The sequence below is a fragment of the Podarcis filfolensis genome, assembly GCF_964270895.1.
Source record: "Podarcis filfolensis genome assembly, chromosome: 11".
Taxonomy (NCBI): domain Eukaryota; kingdom Metazoa; phylum Chordata; class Lepidosauria; order Squamata; family Lacertidae; genus Podarcis; species Podarcis filfolensis.
This window is the reverse complement of record NC_139613.1, coordinates 10,522,652-10,549,457: the sequence shown is the minus strand read 5'-3', so window position 1 is coordinate 10,549,457 and position 26,806 is coordinate 10,522,652. Positions and strand designations below refer to the sequence as shown.

Below are 26,806 nucleotides of genomic sequence, written 5' to 3'. Positions count from 1 at the left end.
TTGTGTGCAGGCTGCAACATCATCTCCCCGGGAACAGGAAATGGCTTTACCATCAACAGCGCTTTGTGAGTGGTCACTGTTAAGCTTTAGCCCTACCTAGAGACAGGAGAATTTTGACTCCGTTCACTTTTATAAAGGCCAATCTATCTAATTCACCCTTTCCAATGTAATATATAAACTGAAACACATCAAACCTTTGAAATTTGCACTCCACCGAATTTTGCAATGCAGTTCAACTTCATGCTGCACCCAAACCCATCCACAGGCTCTGTCTTGCTCCAGAGTGAGTTCTTGGTTTACCTCTTATGGTTTGTCTGAGAGAGAGAAAATGTGAGTCCAGCTTCAGCTATAGCACTAAGCAAAATCATGCCTTAGCCGCAGAAAGACTAGGGGAAGACTGCTGCAGCTGTGATCTTCACTTCACATCTTCACTTCAATCCGTGTCTGCATTTGCACATTTGTGTCAATCCATAGTTTGGCTTAGCTGCACATGTGAACTCGTCCAGTGTAAAGGGAGAGTCTTGCATCTCTTAGAGGTTCATAGAGTTGGAGGCAACTTGCAGACCAGTGGAGGTGTGTTTAATGGGCACACATTCAAGAGCTGCACAAAGCAGCTGTACTGTGCTTCAATACATTGGCCCATTTTATACATTCCACCTTTTCTGCTCCCTCTTTTCTGTGTCAGCTCCCTGACTATCACAAACATAACGTTTCACTTGTATGCCTGGTACATAATCTGTGGTTTTTCACATTGCAGCAAAAACCTTCTGAATGTGGGCTGCGTTGTGCTTCTTGGAGCTGTTATGTGCACAGGTGATGGGATCTGCGCCATCTCTCTTCCATACTTTGTCTCTCGCAGCCCATCTCCCAAATTCGCTTTCTTTTCTCCTAGTTGGGCTCTAAGAGCAGGTCTTGAGCTGGGTTGAAGTGCCATGGGGTGCCACCTACGTGGAATTAGGTTTGAGGTGCTCAGGTTGCTCACCCCTAGTTTAAAGAAGTGGGTCTGTATTTTTTATTTTATTTTTTTGTACCCTAACTATCTGACTGGGCTGCCCCAGCAACTATGGCTGCCATCGTAAACACACTTACTCAGGAGTAGAGGTCTTCTGTTTATTCCCACTGATGACTGTGGCATATTCAAGACTGGCCAATTTATTATGACACATTTGTGGGCTAGAGTCCATTCATCTGATGAAGTGGACTTTAAGTCCTCAAAGCCTTTACAGTCAAACCTCGGTTCCCAAACGCCTGTGTTTTGGAACGTTTTGACTCCCGAGCGTCAAAAACCCAGAAGTAAGTGTTCCAGTTTTCAAATGTTTTTTGGAAGCCAAATGTCCGATGCGGGTTCCACTTGAGTGCAGCCAATCAGAAGCCGGGCCTTGGTTGTCAAACATTTCGGAAGCCGAATGGATTACATTCAACAACCGAGGTTTGACTGTACAAGACTGTCACTGCAACAGACCAACAAACGCTACCCCTCTGAATATTATTGCTTATAGTAGCATTTCTCCGCCCTGTGATCCTTAAAAGAGAGTTGTATCACACTGAAAATATATCAACAAGTAATATAAACCCAATATTTTTAAATTGTAGTATTCGGACCTTTGGGGGGGGGACAGTACCTCTGTCAAGTGCTGAGCTGTGTTCATATATTCCTTCTCACCTACCCCCAAATTGCAGAACAAAGAATACAAGCTCCTGACTGAACAGTTCTCCGCAGCCGCCACTTCTCATTCCACCGAGATAGAGAAGCTGAAGAAGGAGCTGCAACGATATCAGCGGAAGAAGGGAGATGCCAACCAGCTTGCAAGCTTGCAGGAAGAGATTGACTCTCTCCGGTTGGCCCTGGAGAAGGCTCACGGGGAAAGAAAGATAGTAGAAGACACCTATACAAAGGAGAAAGATGTGCTCCGAAAGGTAATGCTCCCCAGGATTTGCCAGACTTTCCGTATCGCAGTGTCAAAACCTTGGACACACTTTCTGAAAGCTTGCTGGTTGGTTTTGCATTTTTCACTATTACAGTTTCTTCATCCATCTGCAAGGTCCACTGACATTTCTCAAGGCAGATTTGCACTGCCAAATTCTTCCTTGCAGTTGCATACATGACTACCTAGGAAAAGGTTACTGTGAAACCAGACTGTCCACTCAGGGAGAAGGCAGGCATCTCCATAATCTTAGCTCACATTTGGGGTGGGGTATGAGATGGCTGCTGGTTCTGTATTTACAGCTCGTATGTCTTTGAAAATGCCTTTCTGTGCATTTTGGTGTTTGTACATGAAGAGTCAGGGGCCCAGTCAGCTGGCAGTTCTTCCCTGAACCTAATATATTTTGATGTGATAATACTGAGTGTTTGCACACCAGGACTTCATTTATTGCAAACTGGTGTTGCAAATGGGTTGCTGTTTATCTGTGGGTTGTTTCCTGCTAGGTAGTGTTCAGAGTAGCTCTATTGAAATTAATGGACCTGGTTAATATTGGACACAAACCTATGCAACCAAAAAGGCTACATACGTGGTTCTTTCTCTTGATACAACTCCTGCTGTTCATAAGAAACTACATTTTGTGCTCAGGACCACATCCTGTGGGCTTGTTTGTTTGTTTTTGTCTTGCTGTGGTATTACACTCTGCAAACAGCCCGGGGCTTATGTAGCTACTTGCTTCTCTGGGCTGAATAGATTTGTGAAACCCAGAAGCTTGTGCAGTGCAGTTGTCCTAGGTGGGCACTGGGCATCGCCATACCATGCTGGTCTTCCATTATTGTGTGAGAGACCAGAGGCTGTAATGGGATCTGGCAAACTTCCTAATTTCTCAGCCTCTAGGAACACCCCTGCTTTCCCAGTTGCCATTCTAGATGTGGCCTGGCTTTTTCTGTGCACACAGCAGAATGAAGTGATCAAAAGGGGAGAACCACTTCAGTTTGCAGTTTGGGGAAATACATAAAAAACAAGAACCATGCTTCTGCTTGTAAAACTCTTTGCAAGTAGAAACGTAGCATGCCAGAAAGACAACTAGACTGTATAAACTCTCTCTCAAAAGGGGAGCTGATTTTGCTTTGCTTGGGGAAGCTTTCGAAAGCAGGAAGCCCCACCTACAACTTTTAAGTGCTCTAATCCACTCTACAAGTTTAGTGCTCTTATCAACATATTCTATTGCTTATTATAAGTAGATCAGGTCTACCTCTCACGTTTTCCGGTGGATAGGTTTGCTCAGTGGCGTAGCGTGGGTTGTCAGCACCCGGGGCAAGGCAAGTAATTTGCGCCCCCTAACCCGTGGATTTGCGCCCCCTAACCCATGGATTTGCCCTAACCCCAGATGTTGCGCCCGGTGCGGCCCGCCCCCCCTGCACCCCCCATGCTACGCCACTGGGTTTGCTCCAAAAGAGGTGCTTCCTTGTGGGCCAGGGTGACATAGTTCTTCTCTGTCCTTCTAGGTTAGGCAGCAACACACACAATATTTGAAGGGGAAAATACATATAATAGTATTTTGTGATGCCACAGGCATGTGCCCCAGGTAGCTGCATTATTGCCAGTCCCCCTGTTTACTGTAGAAGATGATCCACTGCAGAAAACTTTGGCTGTTTTTCTAGGTGACTGTTTTGTTTGCAGCAATGCACACGAAACAACAGACCTAACAGCTGTGTTCAGAACTAATGCTCCAAAGATACTTTGGAGAGATCATTTCATAAATGAGCTGTTCTAATTTTGTTGCTTTAGGGCTTTTTGGCTCCCCCTCGCCCTCCAGTTTTCATGCACATTGAATAACGCCTTACAAAAGCCATTTGAACTTTTCTTGTAATAAACTGCTTGCTTCCCACTGGCCCCTGTTATCCATTTAGGGTTTGGCTTTTTAAATGTCATGTGCACTTATTGATAAAATACCTCTGCAGTTTCCTGCCTGCCAAGAAAACTGGGGAATGGTTATATAAATGTAGATAAGAATTAGGCTGCTGTATGGATGAATGAGGCTTAGCAGGCATGTATTGTTGGCCTTGCTAGGATGGCAAAAAAAAAATAATATCTTTATTATTCTGATGTATAAAGCCTTCTTTCTCCAGCAGCTCAGAGTCCACGTACACGCTCTGTGTAGCAATTTTCCAAATTATAGCTGTTCTGTTCCGAGTTGCAATTGTGTAGACTGAGAGGAACACCACAGTGAAATTTGGGGTGCCAGCCTGCAGCCTTGTCCATGTGCAGCCCAACCAAGCCAATATTTCATGCGCTAAAAGCAATTCAGCAAAGTAAGACTGCTGTGGCTAAATAGAACGACCTTGTGTGCGACATGTCAGTGTCCCCTATTTTGCCAGTATTGGCTCTGGGATATGAGAAGCATTCAAGTTACACTGAGCCTTCTCTTTTTTCTTCTCTTTTTTTTTTTACCCTCAGACAATATGATCCGAGGTGTTTTTATTAATGTTATGTGAAAGACTAATTGCACTGTGGCAAAGAGTAAACAGTAAAGGGGGGGTGGGACAAGACATCAGGAACATCCACTGGAGTCTACCAATGGCATGAATTCATTGCATCCCTCAGAATCACTGAGGAGGTATCTCAGATTCACGTCAAGTTTAGTTTGGGGTGGGTTCTTCGCTTAGACATTCTTTCTCTTTCTTTAACACGAGGTTAAAAAACTCTCCTCAGAGTCTTCACCATGACCTACAGAGCCGTCTCAAGGTTTTTTCATGTCCGAGGCATAAGGTCCAAGCTTGCCTTAGACAGCAAACACTGTTTATACTAAACATTAAGACGTGGGTGGCACTGTGGGTTAAACCAGAGAGCCTAGGGCTTGCCAATCAGAAAGTCGGCAGTTCAAATCCCCATGATGGGGTGAGCTCCTGTTGCTCGGTCCCTGATACTGCCCACCTAGCAGTTTTAAAGCACGTCAAAGTGCAAGTACATAAATAGGTACCACTCCAGTGGGAAGGTAAACAGCGTTTTCATGCGCTGCTCTGATTCGCCAGAAGCGGCTTAGTCATGCTGGCCTCATGACCCAGAAGCTGTAGGCTGGCTCCCTTGGCCAATAAAGTGAGATGAGCGTCGCAACCCCAGAGTCGGTCACGACTAGACCTAATGGTCAGGGGTCCCTTTGCCCTTTACCTTAAGAATGTAAGAATAGTCCACTGGATCAGGCCAGTGGCCAATCTAGACCAGCATCCTGTTCTCACAGTGGCCAACCAGATGCCGCTGGAAAACTTGCTAAAAGAAACTGAGCTCAACATTATTCTCCCTGCTTGTGACTTCCATCAACTGCTCTTCCCACCCACAGCAGAAGCAGAACGCAGTCATTGTGTCTTGTGGGGAGAATTGCTCTTGTGCTCATGTTTTGCTTCCTGTTTTTCTACCGGCATGTGGCTGGCCACTGTGAGAACACGATGCTGGACTATCTTCCTTAATAGTAACGCAAAAATGTCCTTTTTGTGATTTTGCCAATGACTTGGGGGGGTGGACTTTCAAAAAGCTCAACAACTTTTGTGTCTGGATTTTCACTTTTTGAAATATGGCAACCCCAACTGATCTGGCCCAGCAGGCTGTTCTTATATCTACTAGCCATTGATTTATACCAAAGTTTGTGCATTCTTTTAAAAAAATGGTCCTTAGAGTAGGCTTTTTAAAAAGCAATGCTTTCACTGTTGTGTATCATTATTCTAGCGATCGAAGGAGGACAAAAAACCGGTTTGGCTATAAAAGCCAGCCAGGTGAAACTCTGTCGCTCCACGGAGTTAACTGACCTTGAGTTGCCTTACATTGTGGGGCAGTAATATTGCTCTCCTGCTTTCTCCTCAGCGGATATCGGACTTGGAAGAGGAGAATGCGCTGCTGAAGCAGGAAAAAGAGGAGCTGAACAACAAAATTCTGTGTCAGTCGGAAGGTAAGGAGGAGCAGGACCTATGGTTTTATTTAACGCTGTAGATAAACCGGGCTGGCAGTTTTGCTTTTGTTTGTTCCTTGTGTTATGAGCCCTTTCTCCCTTAGTGCTAGTTGTGATTGATAAGCAGAAATGTACTAATCTTCTGGGACGCAGGTGGCGCTGTGGGTTAAACCACAGAGCCTAGGACTTGCCGATCAGAAGGTTGGCGGTTCGAATCCCCGCGACGGGGTGAGCTCCCACTGCTCGGTCCCTGCTCCTGCCAACCTAGCAGTTTGAAAGCACGTCAAAGTGCAAGTAGATAAATAGGTACCGCTCTGGCGGGAAGGTAAACGGCGTTTCCGTGCGCTGCTCTGGTTCACCAGAAGCAGCTTAGTCATGCTGGCCACATGACCCGGAAGCTGTACGCCGGTTCCCTCGGCCAATAAAGCGAGATGAGCGCCGCAACCCCAGAGGCGGTAACGACTGGACCTAATGGTCAGGGGTCCCTTTACCTTTACCTTACTAATCTTCTAACAGTTCCTCTTCGCCTCCCTCCCAAAAACATTGTTGGAATAGTTTTCAGGGAGGTGAGACAGCAGGAGGGGAAGCTGATTTAATTAAGCGTGGAATAAAAAAAAGGTTTCCACACATGCGCACAAATTCCCCAATCTTCAGTTACATTTTTTTGGATCTAATCAGAGGAACTGCAAAGGGAAATTACTCGACAGTGTCAGCAAACAAGTGGTGTTCAGACAGCAGTATTTGCACTGCAACAAAGGGCCTCTTTAACATAACAAGGCACCGTGAATGGATCATTTTAAAAACTGACTTAGACACTGGCAAGCTGAGAGAGAAAACAGGCTGGGAAAACCATAATGTGCGTGAGGAATGCAAGCGCTCAGTAAATACCTTTGTTATCTAATGGGTTGTACAAGCTTATCGTTTTGACAGAGGGCTTTCTTTCATTTTTAGGGCTGTCACCCTAAAGAAACGTTGTTTGATGGATCGGATGAGTTCTATCTGATCCATCGGTTAGGAACAAACATAGGAAACTGCCTCGGTGCACCTTGAGGCTTTTCCACACTTCCTAGTCTCAGATTCGAGCAGTTTTCTGTTTGTCCTGCCACTTTCCTTAGGAAAACTCACTGTTTACTCCTGAATTGGAACAAACATCAGTCATAAATTATACACTACTTGATATTTTTTTAATAAAAAACAACAACCCTCTGAGCAGTTTACAAAAGATAAAACAGTAAAGTCAAGAAAAAAGTAACAACCCTACTTTAAAACTTACAAAAGGGGGAAACACTAAAGTAGATTAAGATTGCCTCAACTTTCTAAGCATCCAAAACAGGCGCCGAAAAGAGTACAGTAAAGGCGCCTGTTTGATCTCAAGAATCAGGGAGTTCCAAAGTGCAGGGGCTGCCACACTGAATGACCAGGTTCTTACAAATGCAGAACAGGTATTGCGTGGCACCTGTAGCAGTGCTGCTCATGCCAATCGAGGTGGTTGAGTGGGCACGTGTGAGGTAAGACTATCTCATAGGTAAACTGGTCCCAAGTTGCTAAGGCTTTAAATATTAATAGTAACACCTTGAACATGACCCAGTAGCAAATGGGGAACCAGATCTCTGAGCACAGTGGTTGTATGCCGACAAGGTCTCACTCCTGTCAGCAGTCATGCTGCAGCATTCTGCTCTAACTATTCAGCTTCTGGATCAAGCACGAGGGAATCTTCTTTAGGCTTCTTATTTATTTCAGAAGCCAGCAACGTATACCAGTACAGTGGTACCTCGGGTTACAGACGCTTCAGGTTACATATGCTTCAGGTTACAGACTCCACTAAACCAGAAATAGTGCTTCAGTTTAAGAACTTTGCTTCAGGATGAGAACAGAAATTGTTTGGCGGTGCAGCAGCGGGAGGATCCATTAGCTGAAGTGGTGCTTCAGGTTAAGAACAGTTTCAGGTTAAGAACGGACCTCCGGAACAAATTAAGTACTTAACCCGAGGTACCACTGTATGTGTAAGACTGTAAGGCCAGTCCTCACGAACCTAGTTACCTCCAGATGTTTGGGAGAGCCTGAATCGGTGCTATTTTTCTGGAAAAAAGAGGTGCCGGAGCTCACCACTTCAGTAAAAATTCAATAGTTAAACATGTCAAATTTGTCTTCTTTTTGTTCTGTAAGATGAGTTTGCACAAAATGCTGTCGAGGAAAATCTGCTGACGAAGAAGGAGCTGGAAGAGGAGAGAGTTCGCTATCAGAATCTTGTGCAGGAGTATTCGAGGCTGGAGCAGAGATATGACAACTTAAGGGATGAAATGGCTATCATAAAGGTAATGGGATGCTGTGATAGGAGCAGATAGTATTCCATCAACTGCGATAGGTTCGCTGGCTATATTTTGGGAAGCGCTTCCAACCACAGCAAATACCTGTGTGTTCTCGTTAGAGCTGACAGAAATAATTAGTGATAAGCAATATCCCGTGAACATAATAGATTTATGTGGGATATGAGAACTAGTGTAACTCCCATAGCTCTACTGAGTTAGGCCCATCTGCACTGCACATTTAAAGCAGTACCATACCACTTTAAACCAACATGGCTTTTGAAAAGAATCCTAGGAATAATAGTTTAAGTCTGCCGAGACTTGTTAGAAGACTCTTATTCCCCACACAGAGCTACAATTCCCAGAGTCCCCTCAGAAGAAGGCTGGACTGTTAAACCACTCTTGGAATTACAGCTCTGTGGAGCAATTAAGAGTCTCCTAATGACTCTCAGCTTCCTTAACAAGCTACAGTTCCCAGAATTCTTTGGGGGCGAGTCATGACCCTAAAGGAAAAAAGGATGGGGGGGGGAGAGGAGGTAAAAAGCAAACTCCGGCACCTGTTATTAAAATTATGGTTCTGAAAACAGCTAGCTGGTGTGGAGAAAGTTGAGACGCGGGTGGCACTGTGGGTTAAACCACAGAGCCTAGGATTTGCTGATCAGAAGGTCGGCAGTTCAAATCCCTGCGACGGGGTGAGCTCCCGTTACTCGGTCCCTGCTCCTGCCAACCTAGCAGTTCGAAAGCACGTCAAAGTGCAAGTAGATAAATAGGTACCACTCCGGTGGGAAGGTAAACGGCGTTTCCATGTGCTGCTCTGGTTTCGCCAGAAGCGGCTTAGTCATGCTGGCCACATGACCCAGAAGCTGTACGGCAGCTCCCTTGGCCAATAAAGCGAGATGAGCGCCGCAACCCCAGAGTCAGTCACGACTGGACCTAATGGTCAGGGGTCCCTTTACCTTTATGGAGAAAGTTAATGTACCCTTGATGGTGTGGTGGCTGCCAGGTGATTGTTGAGAAGGAGCTGGAGAAAGCTAGTCACTGTGAAGCCTGTGAAACAGACCTCCTTCCCTTCTCTCCCTCTGTTCTGCAATCTGATAGAACAGCTGCCTGCAGGTGGTGTTTGGGTAACTTTAATACTGTCATCTCTTTCCATAGCAGACCCCAGGACACAGAAGAAATCCATCGAACCAAAGCAGCCTGGAATCAGACTCCAATTACCCATCAATTTCTACATCTGAGGTTGGAGATACTGAGGATGCAATCCAGCAGGTGGAGGTATGAAAGTTCAATTCAAACATGGTTTGGGGGCAGGGTTTTTTAGCGGGTCCCTGCATGGTCACTGGAGTGCCATGACTATGAGGCAGATTGAGTAGAGATGTGGTTTTGAAATGTGACTATTAAGTTTTCTTGCACTGCTGGAAAGCCAACACTAATTATGTAGGGAGCAGCAGATGTCAAAACCTCAGCCTCACATTGAGAAAGTCGCACTGTTTATATCTTTAATTAGGCAATTAAAGAGGATTAATTTTTAAACGCACGCTTTTAGTTAACAGTTCGGGCTGTACACGGAGAGCATTAAGTAACGATAATTAAAAAGAAAGCTAGTGGTTAATAATGCATTTATATAACATATTTTCCTTTCAAAAGGCCTCTGAGCGCCTTTCCAAGCCTCCTGAGGACTGGCTTTAGGCACTCCTATTGTGTTTTCAGAGAGATTTCCAGCCTCCCTGGTACACTTTCAGCATAACCAACATTTTAAAGTATATTAGGGCACAAGGCATTAATGTATCTATCCATGCAGCATGCAGACTTGGTGGAGAATGCAGAGTGACACTCCGAAGGCTTCCTTGTGCTCTCCAAAAGGGCTAATAGAACAAAACCCCAAGGTTCCTGGAAGAGCATTTGAGGGGCCATAAAGGGTAAAGGGGACCCCTGACCATTGGGTCCAGTCGTGACCGACTCTGGGGTTGCGGCGCTCATCTCGCTTTATTGGCCAAGGGAGCTGGCGTACAGCTGCCAGGTCATGTGGCGAGCATGACTAAGCCGCTTCTGGCGAACCAGAGCAGCGCACGGAAATGCTGTTTACCTTCCCGCCAGAGTGGTACCTACTTATCTACTTGCACTTTGACGTGCTTTTGAACTGCTAGGTTGGCAGGAGCAGGGACCGAGCAACGGGAGTTCACCCCGTCGAGGGGATTCGAACCGCCGACCTTCTGATCAGCAAGTCCTAGGCTCTGTGGTTTAACCCACAGCGCCACCCGCGTCCCTTGAGGGGCCATAGGACAGGCTATATTTCTCTCTCAGCCCCCAGAGAGGGAGGTCCGTGGGTGGAGAAGCCTCCCCGTTGTGGGCACAGAGCCTGCTGCCACCCTTCGCACTCCACCATCGGTAACAGTAAGGAGTTACCAGGTGGTAACTCCAGCAGGTGGGGGGCTGGATGCAAACCCGTCGCATTCCCCCAGCATCTCCCCAAATTGTGCCCCTAGTCCTGGAGCCATCACACTGATTTCCCCTCCCCTTTGGGACCAAAGGGAGGGAAAATACGAAAATGAATGAATGGTCAAGAAAGAAGGCCCCCACCTTCCACTATGCCAGCAGGAATCCAGCAGGGTTTTGGATTGGCAAAATTTCTGTCTCCGTTTCTGCCCGCTCTATCCTTGTAAGATTAATCTGCCTAGGATGTTAAGAATGTATTGAACTGAAGTAATGAGTGCAAGGGCTAAGGCCGATATTTTCAACCACTTAGAGTAGACAAAATGCATTCAGCTGGCATGTCCGGTGGCAGAGGTTATGATTGAAGGGCTCTGTGGCTGGCATGTTAGGGGGTCTAGAGTGAAAAGCAAAATGGAATGGAGGCCAGACTACCGCTGTTACGGATTTGTGTGTTACAGATTTTCTTGTGGCCTTTAGTCACTTCACCTCTCGGTGCTGCCATTTCTCTCCCTGTTAAATGGGGTGTTTAGGATCGTTAGTTACCTGACCATGAGAAGCCGAAGATGGATTTGTGAAATTGCTTTCTCTCTTTGGATGCAACCTGTTGCACCAAGTGCAAAGTGTCAAGGCCTCTGACACCAGTAGAAGCTGCTGATTAAGAGCTTGTGCATCTCAGGTTTTTCTCTCTTTCTGTCCTGGCTTGGATGCATAGCATCCACACAGCCACCTTCATTCCTTATATATGTGGTAGACGAGAACTAGTGGTGCAGTCTGTGCTGGAAACATCCTGCACGAAAGCTTGTGCAATTTGGCTGCTTCCAGAGTGCACATTTACTGTCGAATAGCCACACGTCATTAACTCATTTTTTACAGGGCATCTGCATGATGTTGTGATCAAAATATCCCCCTCCTGTGTTTTCCCTGCTCAGCTAGATTTCCCCCCCAGACCTCATAAAATCTGGAGCAGCTGTGTAATCCAGCTGTAGAGGAGTCCTCATGCAGCTGTTCAGTAGGCTGTTTGTCCAGTTATTTATTGTTCTATTTATAATTTATTTTTATTTCTATTTATTTTATTTCAGCCAGCCAGACCATGGGGTGGTTTACCAGTAACCAATCCATCAAATAAACACATCTCAGAAAATACAACAGCAAAATACAAAAGTGGAAATAAAACATTATAAAAACTCCACCTCGTTTTTATGTCCTACATGACTCCCATTACAGTGGTACCTTGGTTGTTGAACGGCTTGGCTCCCGAACAAATAGGTTCTCAAACGCCGCAAACCCAGAAGTGTGTGTTCCGGTTTGCAAACATTTTTTGGAAGCCAAACGTCCGACGCAGCTTCTGCGGCTTCCGATTAAGTGCAGGAAGCTCCTGCAGCCAATCAGAAGCCGTGCCTTGGTTTTTGAACAGTTCCAGGAGTCGAACGGACTCCCAGAACAGATTAAATTCGACAACCAAGGTACCACTGTATTACTCCTCAAAGCCTGATTTAATAAAAACACATTATAGAATCAGAAATGTAGAGTTGGAAGGGACTCCATTGGTCATCCAGGTCAACTCCATGCAATGTAGGAATCTCAGCTAGATCATACACCAGAAGTTTACTAATGAAGAAGGTGATTGAACTGGCAAAGGGAGCGAGTTCCAGTTTAGGATGCCACTGCAGAGAAGGCCCTGCCCTGTGCCACTTTAGAAAGTATCTCCCCATGAGTGGGATCACCAGCAGGGCCCTTCCCTCACTGACCACACATGCCAATACATATTGAGAGAGGCACTCTTTCAAGTATGCGGCTCCCAATAAATTTTGGGCTTTATATAGACTAGTGCCAGAATCTGGCCTGTTAGCGTATTGACAGTCAGTGCAGGTCCAAAAGAAGTGGTGCTCCATGATTCCATTGTGTGGTCGCATACAACAATCTTGCTGGCACTTTCTCCCAACAGCTGCGGCTTCTGGATTGCCTTCATGGATAGCTTTGTGTAGAGCGCTCTGCAGTCTTCCAAACATGATGTCACCAGGACATGGTTAATTGCAGGGTTATCCACTCTTACCTTTCCTCTGCTCTTTCCAGATATGGTCACAATCTAAAGTTCTGTGTCCGAGCGTTGTCGTCGTCGTCGTCGTCGTCATCCTCCTCCTCCTCCTCCTCCTTCTTCTTCTTGTTCTACTTCTTTTGCGCTGGATCTTTCCCTGTAAAAACCTGCTCTTTAAAGCTCAATCAGAGCAAACATCAATCTACGGGAAACCTGAATTGGCATTTGCTTTGATTCAGTGGGAAAGAGCAGCGAAAGCTCAGAGCAAAAACAAACAGATACTTGGACACAGAGCTTTTAAGCATGGATCTCTGCTTGGAAAGAAAGAGGCAAAAGGGAAGTTTGGATAAGCCCTGTGGCCAGCCTGTCTCTTGTCCAAGAACAGCATATTTGGTGAATGGGTTATGGCCCATATAGATTTCCTCTTGCCATTTTCCCCAGCTCTCCTCTCTAGGGATCAGCTCTATCAGCTTAGCACTTCTCTTTCCAAATAGCATTGCCTTTATATTCATTTATTTTCCCTCCCTCACCTTAATTTGGGTGAGAGGGAGCAACCATGATCGGATGTGCAGCAAGGAGAGGGAGAGAGTATTTAGCCCCTTCTATCCCCCCTCAAGGGACGTGGGTGGCGCTGTGGGTTAAACCACAGAGCCTAGGACTTGCCGATCAGAAGGTTAGCAGTTCGAATCCCCACGACGGGGTGAGCTCCCGTTGCTCGGTCCCTGCTCCTACCAACCTAGCAGTTCGAAAGCACATCAAAGTGCAAGTAGATAAATAGGTACCACTCCGGCGGGAAGGTAAACGGCGTTTCTGTGCGCTGCTCTGGTTCACCAGAAGTGGCTTAGTCATGCTGGCTACATGACTGTACGACGGCTCCCTCGGCCAATAAAGCGAGATGAGCGCCGCAACCCCAGTGTCGGCCACAACTGGACCTAATGGTCAGGGGCCCCTTTACCTTTACCTTATATGTTTGGGAGTGCAGAAAGGGGCTGTCCACTTGGCTGCAGAATCTTATTTAGATTCCAAAGCTGCTATTCCAGTTCAAAGCAGAACACCAGTGACTGAGCGCCTGCTACATGGACCGCATCTGGAAGAACCCTTCTTTGGGCGGGAGAGACGTGCTTCCCTGGCTTCCTGTTGAGAAGAGTGTTGAACCAGCCACCTCACATTCCTTTTCCAATGCACTGTATTTATTCAAAGCTCTCAGGTGTTGCTGAAAGGCTCCTGGTGACCTGCTGCATAATGCATGTTCCTGCCGCGCCTCCAGGCCATTAAGGTTACTCCCTGCTCTTACCTCTCGTTCTCCTCTTCCGTCACAGGAGGTTGGCATGGAGAAGGCCGCCATGGACATGACCCTCTTCCTAAAGCTTCAGAAGAGAGTGCGGGAACTCGAACAGGAGAGGAAGAAGCTGCAAAGCCAGCTGGAGAAGAGAGAAAATGAAAGCAAAAAACCCCAGGTAGAAAATGTCACTTTGCTGCTACTACCCACATTGGTTTTCAAATCTATAACAGGCATTCCTGGGAAAACTTTAAAGCATGTGTTGCAGATCTAAGGCTCAAACTAGACACTGCATTAAATACATGCAGGGATGGTTTTTTTATGTGAAGATATACAAGAAAATGTAACCCCTCCCCCTGTGGTCAGAAATGGTTCAGTCCTAGGAATTCTGTTCCGTGCAGTTTGGTTGAATCTGTGGATCAGGTAAATAATAATAATAATAATAATAATAATAATAATAATAATAATAATTGTTATTGTTAATAAATTTATTTGTACCCTGCCCATCTGGCTGGGTTTCCCCAGCCACTCTGGGCAGCTTCCAACAAAGATTAAAAATACATTAAAATGTCAGACATTAAAAACTTCCCTAAATAGGGATGCCTTCAGGTGTCTTCTAAATGTCAGGTAGTTGTTTATCTCTTTGACATCTGATGGGAGGGCATTCCACAGGGCGGGCACCACCACCGAGAAGGCCCTCTGCCTGGTTCCCTGCAGCTTGGCTTCTCGCAGTGAGGGAAGCGCCAGAAGGCCCTTGGAGCTGGACCTCAGTGTCTAGGCAGAACGATGGGGGTGGAGACGCTCCTTTAGATATACTGGGCCGGGGCCGTTTAAGAGAACTTTAAAGCAGGTTCCCATGAACGTTTTGCTTAGATGGGTGACTGGGATTTTACCTTTGTTCAGAAATACTTTGTAAATCTACCCTTCGACTCAAAGGTATTCACTTCATCTTTGTGTCCTGTTGACACCCAAAACATCAGCGATCCTAAGATCTAAACATCACACTTAAGTTAGAAATCCATGCATAATTATGATGCTTTAGTCTATTGCTGCCGGCTTCTGCCTGAGGACAGGCTTTGCAATCATCGGGCTACACAATCAATGCTGGAATGATTTACCTCACTGTATAGTTAATTGGCCTGGCAATGACTCTGTTCATGAGCTGTCATGAATCCAAAGTATCATTGATTCCATTTCCCCCAGATCTGTGGGAAATTTCGATTCTGAAGAAGTAGTGAAAAGGCATCATTGATGTGAACATCCTTGCCTATTGTGTTGTAGGTGTTCCGGCATTTTACTAAAATACAACCTGTTAATGAAAGGAGATATGCAACTTATCCTACTAGGGAGGGGACATGTTTAGACACAGAGAGTTATGCCTTGGCAACCTCAGCTAAATGGCGAGATCCAGTTTTGTCCAGCGGAAAGTGTCAGTCTGCGAATTTCCAGGGGATTTTGGGTTGAGGTTGGCTGCGGTCAGGGCAGCAGCTGGGAAAGGGACCATCTCCATGCAGAGTCATCTATCTCCTTTCCACCAGATCCATCTGTGGCACGAGCTCAGCCGTCACCCCTGCCACACTCTTGAGTTGGTTTCACAGCAGTTGAGGTTCTGAACGTCAGACATGGGATCTCGTAGGCTGACTCTGAGCAAGATTTCTGGGGGGGACCTTTTTGGTAGAGCATGTGCTTCTCGTGCAGAAGATCTGAGGTTCAGCCCCTGCCATTTCGGGTTAAATGAGGATTGGCTAGTAGATGATAGTAGTAAAGGGTATGCCTTGCATGCAGGTCTCAGGTTTACTCCCCAGTGTCTCTAAATAGGGCTGGGATAGACCCATCTCTGAAGCCTCAGAGACCTGGTGCCTGTCAGTGTAGACAACATTTAGCTGGATGGATTTTTGTTCTTACTCAGTATAAGGAAGATTCCTAAGTCAGTTATTTACTATTACTATTATTATTATTAATTTTATTATTAATTAAATTTGTATATTGCCCTTCACCCAAAGTTCTCAGAGTAGGCCACAGCATAAAAATGCAGAAGAGAACTATAAAGTACATAATATGAACAAGAACCAACCAAACCAATAGCACCCTCTCTCTCACAGTTGTATGAACCAGTTGTAATAATCTCCGGAGGGGTAAAGGTAAAGGGACCCCTGACCATTAGGTGCAGTCGTGACCGACTCTGGGGTTGTGGCGCTCATCTCGCTTTATTGGCCGAGGGAAACAGCGTACAGCTTCCGGGTCATGTGGCCAGCATGACTAAGCTGCTTTCTGGCGAACTAGAGGAGGGCACAGAAACGCCGTTTACCTTTCTGCCAGAGTGGTACCTACTTATCTACTTGCACTTTGACATGCTTTCAAATTGCTAGGTTGGCAGGAGCAGGGACCAAGCAACGGGAGCTCACCCCATCGCGGGGATTCGAACCGCCGACCTTCTGATCGGCAACTCCTAGGCTCTGTGGTTTAACCCACAGTGCCACCCACGTCCCACTACTACTACTACTACTACTATTAATTTTGGTAATAATTAAATTTGTATACCACCCTTTATCCAAAGGTCTCAGAGTGGGCCACAGCATAAAAATGCAGAAGAAAACTATAAAGTACATAATAAGAACAAGAACAAACCAAACCAATAACACCCCCTCTCACAGGCCCCCATTTATGAACCAGTTGTAATAATCTCCAGAGGGGTAGCTATGTTAATTTGTTGAGGCAAAAACAAGAGAGCCTTTCAATGCTAGACCAGCAATTTAATTATGATGTAAGCATTCATGGACTGGCATTTCATAAGACAGCCTCTAGTCCACAGAAGCTCAATGAAGTAATAGTTAACCTTGGGGCAGAATGGGGAAGAAGATTTGAGTAAAAGTCTCTTCAATACTTTATCATAGATGCACTTCTGTGTCATTCAACGTCCCCTGTCAGTTTCCAGAAGCCCCAACAAACTGGTCCATCCACAAAATTACTGGTTGTATGGAGCTAGCTTTGTTTGCTCTGTTAAGACCAAACTAGATATGACATTTCGTCTCACGGCTTGCCCTGATGCACTTGATATTTAAACAAAAAATAGTTAGTGCAGGAAATGGGGAACCAAATTGGGATCCATGATATGGGTGAAGAGAGCATTAATCCTTTGCAGTGTTAGAAACTTAGATATGAAAGCTGGGAGCTAAATGGCACCTTAAATCTAGGTTATGGGCACAACAATGGAATGTCTAGGTGTGTGTTTTTAATAACAAGAATACAAAGCTGAAAATGAATGAACCGCAGTTAAAATATTACATTCATTTTTCACATGGTCTAGTCCTTCCCCTGCCCACCCCCCTAATATTCTGAAGAGGGTCTCTTATCTAGTCTTCAGAGAGTAGCTGGAAGTGGGGAGGCAGAAAAAAGTCCTCGTTTCCTTCCACTCTGCAGTTTTAATCTGAAATCTTAGGCGCAGTACTGTGCCTGGAGCTCAGAAACTGCTCACAAAATGCGCCTAGTACAATGGGAGTTTCAAACACTGGTCCTTTGCTCTCGGTGCTGCTGTCTTGGTCAGAATTGCCTGCCCCCTCCCCTTGCATCTGATATTTGAAGTGGGAGGAAAACTCCCACCTGGGGCTTGAAAGGGCAGGGTCTTTACCTAAGAGCTGAAGAAGAGCCCTGCTGGATCCAGTTAAAGACATCTGGATCAGGTGCCTGGTCCAGCATCCTGTGGCCAACCAGATGCCTTTTGCGAAGCTTGTAAGCTCTGTGCCTATTAACCAGTAGAAGTGGGTTGAAAAAGGGACAGCACTTGCTTCTAGCTTGTTTATCTGGTCACAGAAAGGCGGCTGCCTTTTAAGTATGTATTATGGATGTCCCCCGTCAAGTCTCCCTCCACCCACCAGTTTCTTGTCTCTTTTTCAGTTGCTGATAATACCCTTCAGAGAGTTCTCTTTCTGAAAAGTTGTGCTTGCCCCGCAAATGTACAAGTTCTCTTGCGTTTCTGGGGCAGAAAGGACAATCATTTATTTAAAAGAAGGCTCATCACGACCCAGAGTCCTTGTAGGATAACACTGCCACTTCTTTCTGCAATTCATTTTTTATTACTTTTTATAAAAACAAAAGCAGCAACCCAAAGCAGAAAGAAAAATAGCCTGCATATTCCATGTACTTTGATGCAAAGCAGCGACTGGAGACCACATAGAGACATGGAATGCTCTCTCTCCCGTGCGCAGTTTTTAAACATCCCCATTTCCAAAATTAATGGTCTTCCAAGCACTGTGGAATCACTGGAGATTGAACCATAGTGGACTCTTGTTTAATTCCTCTTGTGTTTCCTTTTTAAGTAGGGCTGCAGCTGATTCCAGCAACCCCACATTTTTTTCACCCTCACAACAATTTAAAAATTATTATTGTATTTCCACACACCCCCCACCTGCATGCTTTCCTCCAGGAAGTTCAAGGTAGCATTCATGGTTCTCCCCCCTCCCATTTTATTCTCACAACCCTGTGAGGTAGGTTCATCCGAGAGACAGTGATTGGCCCAAGGTCACCCAGTGAGTTTCATGGCTAGGTGTGGATCTGAACCTTGCTCTCCCAGATGCTACTCAAACCACTACATCATGATAGGCAACAACCCTCTGAGGTGGGGTGGGCTGAGAGGGAGGACTGACTCAAGGTTGCTTAATGAGCTTATCTGGGGTTGAATCCGGGTCTCCATGGTCTTTGTTTGTCATTCTGCTCACTATCCCACAACAGCTCTCGTGTTACCTAATCTCAACATTTGCCAAGAAGTGGGTACATTCAGTGCAGCCGAAGTACAAAAAATACTTTGCTTCTCCAAGTATTCATTGTTTCATTCATTCATTCATTCATTCATTCATTCATTCATTCATTCAAACGTACTGGCTCCCAGTATTTTTCCAAGCACAATTCAAAGTGTTGGTGCTGACCTTTAAAGCCCTTAACGGCCTCGGTCCTGTATACCTGAAGGAGCGTCTCCACCCCCATCGTTCTGCCCGGACACTGAGGTCCAGCGCCGAGGGCCTTCTGGCGGTTCCCTCGGTGCGAGAAGCCAAGTTACAGGGAACCAGGCAGAGGGCCTTCTCGGTAGCGGCACCCGCCCTGTGGAACGCCCTCCCACCAGATGTCAAAGAGAAAAATAACTACCAAACTTTTAGAAGATATCTCAAGGCAGCCCTGTTTAGGGAAGCTTTTAATGTTTAATAGGTTATTGTATTTTAGTGTTTGTTGGAAGCCGCCCAGAGTGGCTGGGGAAACCCAGCCAGATGGGCGGGGTATAAATAATAAATTATTATTATCATTATTATTCTCGCTTGAACTCCCCATAGTTTTTTTATCTAAAGCCAGGGCTGAGAGGCCATTCTGTCAGGATTGAGAGGCGACGAGCAGGAATTCAGTCTTTCATAGAATTGTAGAATTGCAGAGTTGGAAAGGACCCTGAAAATAATCTAGCCCAACTCCCTACAATGCAGGAATCTCAGCTAGAGCATCCATGACAGATGGCCATCCAACCTGTGCTTCAAAACCTCCAAGGAAGGAGAGTCCACCACCTTCCAAAGGGATCCTTTCCACTGGTCCCCACCAGTTGCCCTTTTTATTCCAAGAGTCTTGAACAAACACTGTTAAGACTCCCTGGTCAGACTTGTTCACTGCCCTGAACAATCTCCACTCCTGCTAGCTACAGATGACTGCCTTAAAGAAACACGGCAAGTGCCGGATAGCTGACCTTTGCTGCTGATGCCATTCCTTAGTATCTTGTGGAAGGGATGTCTGCATGCTACCCTCAGGCAATCTCTACACTTTGGAAAGATATGACGAGTCGCTTCAACCGTCTATCTACTGTTATATTTTTTGCAGGCTCAGAGGCCTGTGCTAGGGACAGAGATTCTTTTCTCCCCTGTCCAACAGCATCGTTTTACCTCTTTTGCCATCTACGCATGGAAGAACAGAATCAGCAAATAGGATACAGATAAATAATACAGACGCTAGGAGAAGAGAGAAAAGGGATTCCCTCTGCGTGTGCCCCTGTTTTACCATCCCATTGTTTTTATCTTTCCTCTCATCCGATTCTATGTTTACTAAACACCCTTCGCTCTTTCAGCTTTTCTTTCTTGGCCAAATTGCTCTGCCAGTAAACAACAGATTTTGTAAGGTGACCCAGAGCTGCAATCAAAAAGCCTAACCGCTGTAGCCTGTTGTCAAATCAAATCTCTCTCTTTCTCTCTCCTTAATCCATCCAGGTAATTGAAATGAAGAACGAAATGGATTTGGACCGCGATACGGATCTAGCGTACAACAGTCTGAAGGTAAAAGAAATTTGCAGGCCAGGGATATATTTTTTTTTCTCTTCACCCACCTCAGGTGCTAAAAAGCTGCAAGAGCTTTGCTGATACCAGTCGCTATAAATCTGCATGACGGGTACAGCAAAATATGCCTTAACTATTTACAGTCCCATGGTCTTCCTTTCCATGCTCACCTTTCTGTCCCCTTTTCATTTGGTTATGACAAAAAGAGGCGTCTTGTTGTTTCACAGCTTGGCCCCACTGACTGACATCTCATGGCACAATGTGCTCTGTGCCCTATAAATTCTCTAACTGGGGTGTTCTTGGGACTCCCCAAGTCCTTGGATGAGCACTGCAGGGACTTCAGAGTCTCTGCCTGTTAGGTCTGGTTCAGATGTGGCAGATGATGAGCTGGCAAAACTCTGCTTTTGCTATCCATGAGTTTCTGGGCTCAGTTCAAAATGTTGGTTGAAGGACTGTGTCCTCCTCTGGTAGAGGGTACGTCGTGCTTCTTCTGGGGTAGTTTGTCCACCTGTGGTAGTTTGTCCCTACCCTGCCCTCAGTAATTACCTGTGGTTCCTAGAAGCTGTCAGCATGCGACAGCAGCCACACCCCGGGAACGACTTTGATTGACCAGCCAAACCAGGTGAGGGGAGCCAATGGGTCTCAAATCCTTGGTGATTTAGGGACTTCTCCTGCACGCGGGTGGCGCTGTGGGTTAAACCACAGAGCCTAGGATTTGCCGATCAGAAGGTCGGCAGTTCGAATCCCCGTGACGGGGTGAGCTCCCGTTTCTCAGTCCCTGCTCCTGCCAACCTAGCAGTTCGAAAGCACGTCAAAGTGCAAGTAGATAAATAGGTACCACTCCGGTGGGAAGGTAAATGGCGTTTCCGCGCACTGCTCTGGTTCGCCAGAAGCGGCTTAGTCATGCTGGCCACATGACCCGGAATCTGTACACCGGCTCCCTCAGCCAGTAAAGCGAGATGAGTGCTGCAACCCCAGAGTCGGCCATGACTGGACCTAATGGTCAGGGGTACCTTTACCTTTACCTTTTACCTGCACGCAAAGACAGCCTCCAGCGGATTGAGTAGACAAGGCCAAAGTGGGTCCAGCAGTCAAGAAGGCAGTTTCTGCATGTGCTGTAGAGGGAAGCGGGGCGGTAGATGCGGCTTGTCAACCTGGGAAGGTAGCCCACCAGAAGAAGGAATACTCTGATCCTAAATCTCTGCTGGCTTGAGGGATGTCTTTGGGAGAAGAAAGGGCTAAGGAGTAAACACAGCACAAATCTGGAGTGAAGTCCCTAAGACAGTTAGATGGCGCCTTGTACGCCTCCTTCTGGCAACTCCTGCAGCCAAGCTGGTACCCAATGTCTTGCTCGGCTTCCCTTTGGACCACATCAGTGAGACCGAGAGGTGGGTCTTGTCGTCTGGGCAGCCCAGGACCTTCAACCACACTGCCCAAGCTTGCGTCCCGGGGAGGTCACCTTGGTGCTGCTAACGCGGAGGTTTGACTTCATCCCCAGAAGTGCACTCTATTGTCTCTCAAGACAGATGGATGCCAGCCACAACCTTGAGGCGGTTGTTAGAGATGCCCTATGATGGATGCCCCTGTTTTTTGAAGATTCACACATTATTTTATTTAGTACATTTATATCCCACCTTTCTTATATCATGGGACTTAAGTCAGCATATATAAGAGATTCCCCTGCAGTAGCCTATCCAAACACTGATCATGCCTGAATTTGCTTTCCTGTCTTATTCTGCTGTGTAAGGCACAAGGTCGGGACGTGGGAGGCGCTGTGGGTTAAACCACAGAGCCTAGGGCTTGCCGATCAGAAGGTTGGTGGTTTGAATCCCCGCACCGGGGTGACCTGTTGTTTGGTCCGAGCTCCTGCCAACCTAGCAGTTCGAAAGCACGTCAAAAGTGCAAGTAGATAAATAGGTACCGCTCCAGGCGGGAAGGTAAACGGCGTTTCCGTGCGCTGCTCTGGTTTGCCAGAAGTGGCTTAGTCATGCTGGCCACATGACCCGGAAGCTGTACGCCAATAAAGCGAGATGAGCGCTGCAACCCCAGAGTTGGTCACGACTGGACCCAATGGTCAGGGGTCCCTTTACCTTTACCTAAGGCACAAGGTGTAAGTGAGCACTGCATTTTCTTCAGGCTAACAATTTTCTGAGCATCAAGGAAATACAGTGGTACCTCTGGTTACGTACTTAATTCGTTCCGGAGGTCCGTTCTTAACCTGAAACTGTTCTTAACCTGAAGCACCACTTCAGCTAATGGGGCCTGCTGCGCCACTGCCATGCGATTTCTGTTCTCATCCTGAAGCAAAGTTCTTAACCCGAGGTACTATTTCTAGGTTAGTGGAGTCTGTAACCTGAAGCATATGTAACCTGAGGTACCACTGTATACATATACTACCAATTCCTTTCCCTCCTGCCACCTCCCTTTGGCAATGCAGTGCATTTCTTAAGTCATCTTCTACCAATTTGCCTATTCTGTGTGCAAAAATATTTACAGATGGTGTTGACATAAATAGAATTTGTTCTTTCTTCTCTTTCCCCCCACCTCCACCCCTTTTTCTTGCTCCAGTAAGAGGTTTTAAAAGAAATTGTTGCATTTTGGACTTCTTTTTGTATGTTAGGCTCATGATTAATGTGTGAGCTGTTCGCAACTTGAAGATAAATCTTTAATGCGCATCAACTGCAACCATTTATTTTTCGGGCACCCAAAGGAGGTGGAAAAAAGGAAGATTCTTAGCAATTTTTGGTCATTCTGGAACAGTTTCCCTTAGAAACAGTAAATATACTGGGTTTTTTTTTAAAAAAATATTTATTTAATAACTGTGTTTATAGGCAGCATAATAATTCATGTTTTCTTGGCAGCTCACAAAAAAAATAGTTAATGGTAGATAATACCATAATATGCAGGCCTCCTTCAAGAGAGTTCGTGTTTCGTTCACCATCCTCCTTTATGTGCATGCAAAATATAAAATGGGAAGCTTCTGTCTCGCAGGTAAGACCGCAGCTCCCCATAAAACAATTGGAACAAAGAATGGAGTTTAGGGCAAGAGGAGATTTGGGGCTAAATATAGAAGATCGGTACTGGAAGCAGATTCAGGCATGCTTAATAAAAGCCAATGTTCTGCTTCTGAATGCTTGATTCTTTTATTTATTTATTAAAACAATTTATATGTCACCTAACTACAGTAGTCCCTAAGTGGTTTGCAAAGATGTAAAGTAAAAAATCAGTTAAAACTGTAAAATTGGATTTCAGTTAAAATGCTGGTATAATAATAATAATAAAAGTATTCAGTAGGCACCGAAAGTTCAGTTCAGCTGTTCTGACCTCAAGTGGAATGGCTCCTGGTGAATATGAATATAGAATCGTAAAACCATAGAATCGTAGAGTTGGAAAGAACTCTGAGGGTCATCCATTCCAATCCTGTGCAAAGCAGGAATCTCAAGTAGATCATAATGGCAGAAGACCACCCAACCTCTGGTTAAAAACCTCCAAGGAAGGAGAGTCCACAACCTCCCAAGGGAGTCTGTTTCACTGTCTAAAAGCTTTTAGTGTCATAAAGTTCTTCCTTTTGTTTAGTCAGAATTGCCTTTCTTGTAACTTGAAGCCATAGGTTCGGGTCCTAGCCTCCAGAGCAGGAGAAAACAAGCTTGCTCCCTCTTCCATGTGACAGCCCATGAGATATTCAAAGATGACTATCATATCTCGTGTCAGTCTCCTCTTTTCCAGGCTAAACATACCCAACTTCCTCAACTGTTCCTCATAAGGCTTGATTTCCAGACCCTTGATCATCTTAGTTGCCCTCCTCTGGAAATGTTCTAGCTTGTCAACATCCTTCTTAAATTGTGGTGCCCAGGACAGGACACAGTATTCCAGGTCTCCATCAACTGAAGCCTGTAGATGAGGCCCAAGGGTAGCCCAGCCTACAGCATGTTCCAATAACTGAGTCTTGAGGTTACCAAAGCATGGATAACCGTGGCCAGCCTTTCCCTGTCCAAGAACGACCATAGCTGATGTATCAGCCATAGCTGGTAAAATACACTCCTGAAGAATTTTTGTGAAAACTTTTTTTTAATCACATGCTGATATGAAAATGTGGAGAACTGAATTTCAGTTTGGAAAAATGAGAAACTGAGAGAAAACAAAATTTGCAGATTCACCATCCCTACTCTCAATAAATATTTGGCCACTGACTCCATTGAGGGCAGGGCAGGAAGGATATTCCTCCACTCCCAGCTAAGGCCCTAGGAACACCTAAATTGTGGGAAAAAACAAGATTCAGGACAAACCTCAAAGGCCTCTTTTTTCTCTGTAGTTGCGATTTAATTTATGTTGTACTCATTAAAATTTATAACGTGTAGCTTTTAATTGCCCCTCCGACCTCTCTGAGAAGGTTTTGCTTATGCATTCTGTGGGAGATGGTTTCTTTGTACCTTGATTTTGAAATGGTTTACAGGTTCTCAGCGCCTTTTTACATGCTGGTACAATCTGAGGAGGGGCGTGGGTGGTGCTGTGGGTTAAACCACAGAGCCTAGGGCTTGCCAATCAGAAGGTCGGCGGTTCAAATCCCCACGACGGGGTGAGCTCCTGTTGCTCAGTTCCAGCTCCTGCCCACCTAGCAGTTCAAAAGCACGTCAAAGTGCAAGTAGATAAATAGGTACCACTCCGGCAGGAAGGTAAACGGCGTTTGCGTGCACTGCTCTGGTTTGCCAGAAGCGGCTTAGTCATGCTGGCCATATGACCTGGAAGCTGTACGCCGGCTACCTCAGCCAATAAAGCGAGATGAGCATCGCAACCCCAGAATCGTCCACGACTGGACCTAATGGTCAGGGGTCCCTTTACCCTTTACAATCTGAGGAAGATTAAGTAGCCAGAGCCAGTCCAAGACATTTTGCCGCCTGAAGCAGAGCAGCAAATGGCAGCAAAAGGCCAACCAAGTTATTTTGACAACTGAAGACCAGTACCTCTCTCCCACAATGGCAGTAAAATTACAAATGCAACAAATTAAGTAACTTAACAATTGGCTGCTCTTTCATGACACCCAAAATCTGCTGCCTGAAGCGGCCGCCTCAGTCTGCCTAATGGTAGGACTGGCCCTGTTAATCGCTAAGAAGTGCGTGCAGTTGTGTTCATACGCAGTTAAACTTGCTGAGTCTGGCTGATCATCCCGTTGTGCTTTTTGTTAACGTGCGCTGCTCCAAAGGAATGAGAAAAACAAGAGCAGCAGTTATAGAAATGATGAAGTGGGGGTGACTTTTCAAATGTCATTTTCAATAGAGGCAAGAGTTAGAATCTGAGAACAAGAAACTGAAAAATGACCTTAATGAGCTGAGGAAAGCTATAGTGGATCGGGTGGCCCAGAACAACTCTTCTAACGATGTCCACGACAGTTACAGCCTCCTCCTGAATCAGCTCAAGTCTGCTAACGAAGAGCTGGAAGTGCGGAAGGAAGAGGTGCTTATTCTCAGGACACAGATTATAAAGGCAGCCCAGCAAAAAGATGCAGGCAGAAATATGGTAATGGACAAGAAAAGCAGGTCCTTCAATTTGTGTTCGTTTGTGTGTGCGTTCTTTTCACCATGTTGCCAACTATCACCGTATCTCAATGGTCGGGCACAGTGGTTTACGGCAAGTCCAAAACCAAAAACGGTCAGGAGGATTCTTTTGAAACAAATTGTTCCAAATCGCATTGCTGTCTGTCTGCATTGACTGAAATGATATCAAAGACAAATTGATCAGAAGAAGGGTCTGGGCAAATGTAAGTGACCAGTCCCCTGTTGTCGTCGTCCCGGTCCATTTTACGAAATATGAATTTCCCCTTTTCAGTTCTGGTTTCTCAGTTCTAGGATGGGTCAGCCACCAATTTCCATTCTTCATATTAAATTGGTGTAGTAATCATTCATTTTTCCCATCATATTTTCGTGAGGTGAGTTAGAAGAATCTTAAAAGATAATTCTTGGTGTTCTCACTAAACTACAACTCCCAGGTTTCTTTGGAGGAATAAAACCGAAATAGGTTTGTGTTGAAAATCTGCCCTCCGTCTTTCCTCTTAACTTCTCTTCAGGCCGAATTCCACTGGGCCCTTCCAGTTCACTTTCTGACTGCCTTCAGACATTGAATGTACCTTGTCGCAAATGTAATAATAATGATTGTGAAAACTCTTGCATGTCAAAAATGTTGCATGTGTGACCAATGTAGAATTAGCAGAGCATGTGGGGAAGGGAAGGGAAATTATTGACTGGGAGGAAATATTTCATGGTAGAATTTTCTTTTTCAAGGAGTCAAACAGCAACATGCAAACCAGCTGGCCCAATAGTGACAAGCATGTGGATCCAGAAGATGCCATAGAGGCCTATCATGGAGTGTGTCAGACAAACCGGTAAGCCTGTCTTTGTTTATCCATTACTACTGGTCAACACAAGTTGGAATCTGAACCCTCTGTTCATTTCTAAGTAACTGAGGGGGGCGTCATCAGATGCAGGGTGCCAGCAACAGGTACAATCGTAAACAAAAATATGGATTGCTTCTTCTTACAGAAGCATCAAACTACAAACTGTTCAGTGTGTATCGTTCTTATTTGTGGCCTTTTCAC

At 45.6% G+C, this 26,806-nt stretch overlaps 2 protein-coding genes across 8 annotated transcripts in view; one reads left to right on the top strand and one right to left on the bottom strand.

Moving 5' to 3' along the window:
- LOC310744435 (uncharacterized protein) overlaps positions 1-26,806 on the bottom strand; it is a 399,988-nt gene that overhangs the window by 68,505 nt on the left and 304,677 nt on the right. The window lies entirely within an intron of this gene.
- The window catches only part of MYO5B (myosin VB), a 298,992-nt gene that overhangs the window by 236,271 nt on the left and 35,915 nt on the right, over positions 1-26,806 (top strand). For 4 of the 7 annotated variants that reach the window (XM_083575480.1, XM_083575478.1, XM_083575482.1 and 1 more), the window contains 8 exons: positions 1,681-1,917; positions 5,781-5,865; positions 8,032-8,180; positions 9,327-9,446; positions 13,959-14,096; positions 20,152-20,217; positions 25,492-25,731; positions 26,493-26,593. In XM_083575480.1, the coding sequence (XP_083431606.1) occupies positions 1,681-1,917; positions 5,781-5,865; positions 8,032-8,180; positions 9,327-9,446; positions 13,959-14,096; positions 20,152-20,217; positions 25,492-25,731; positions 26,493-26,593 (1,136 nt within the window). The remainder of the gene's footprint in view (positions 1-1,680; positions 1,918-5,780; positions 5,866-8,031; positions 8,181-9,326; positions 9,447-13,958; positions 14,097-20,151; positions 20,218-25,491; positions 25,732-26,492; positions 26,594-26,806) is intronic. The other 3 variants (XM_083575483.1, XM_083575484.1, XM_083575481.1) reach the window with 1 other exon arrangement.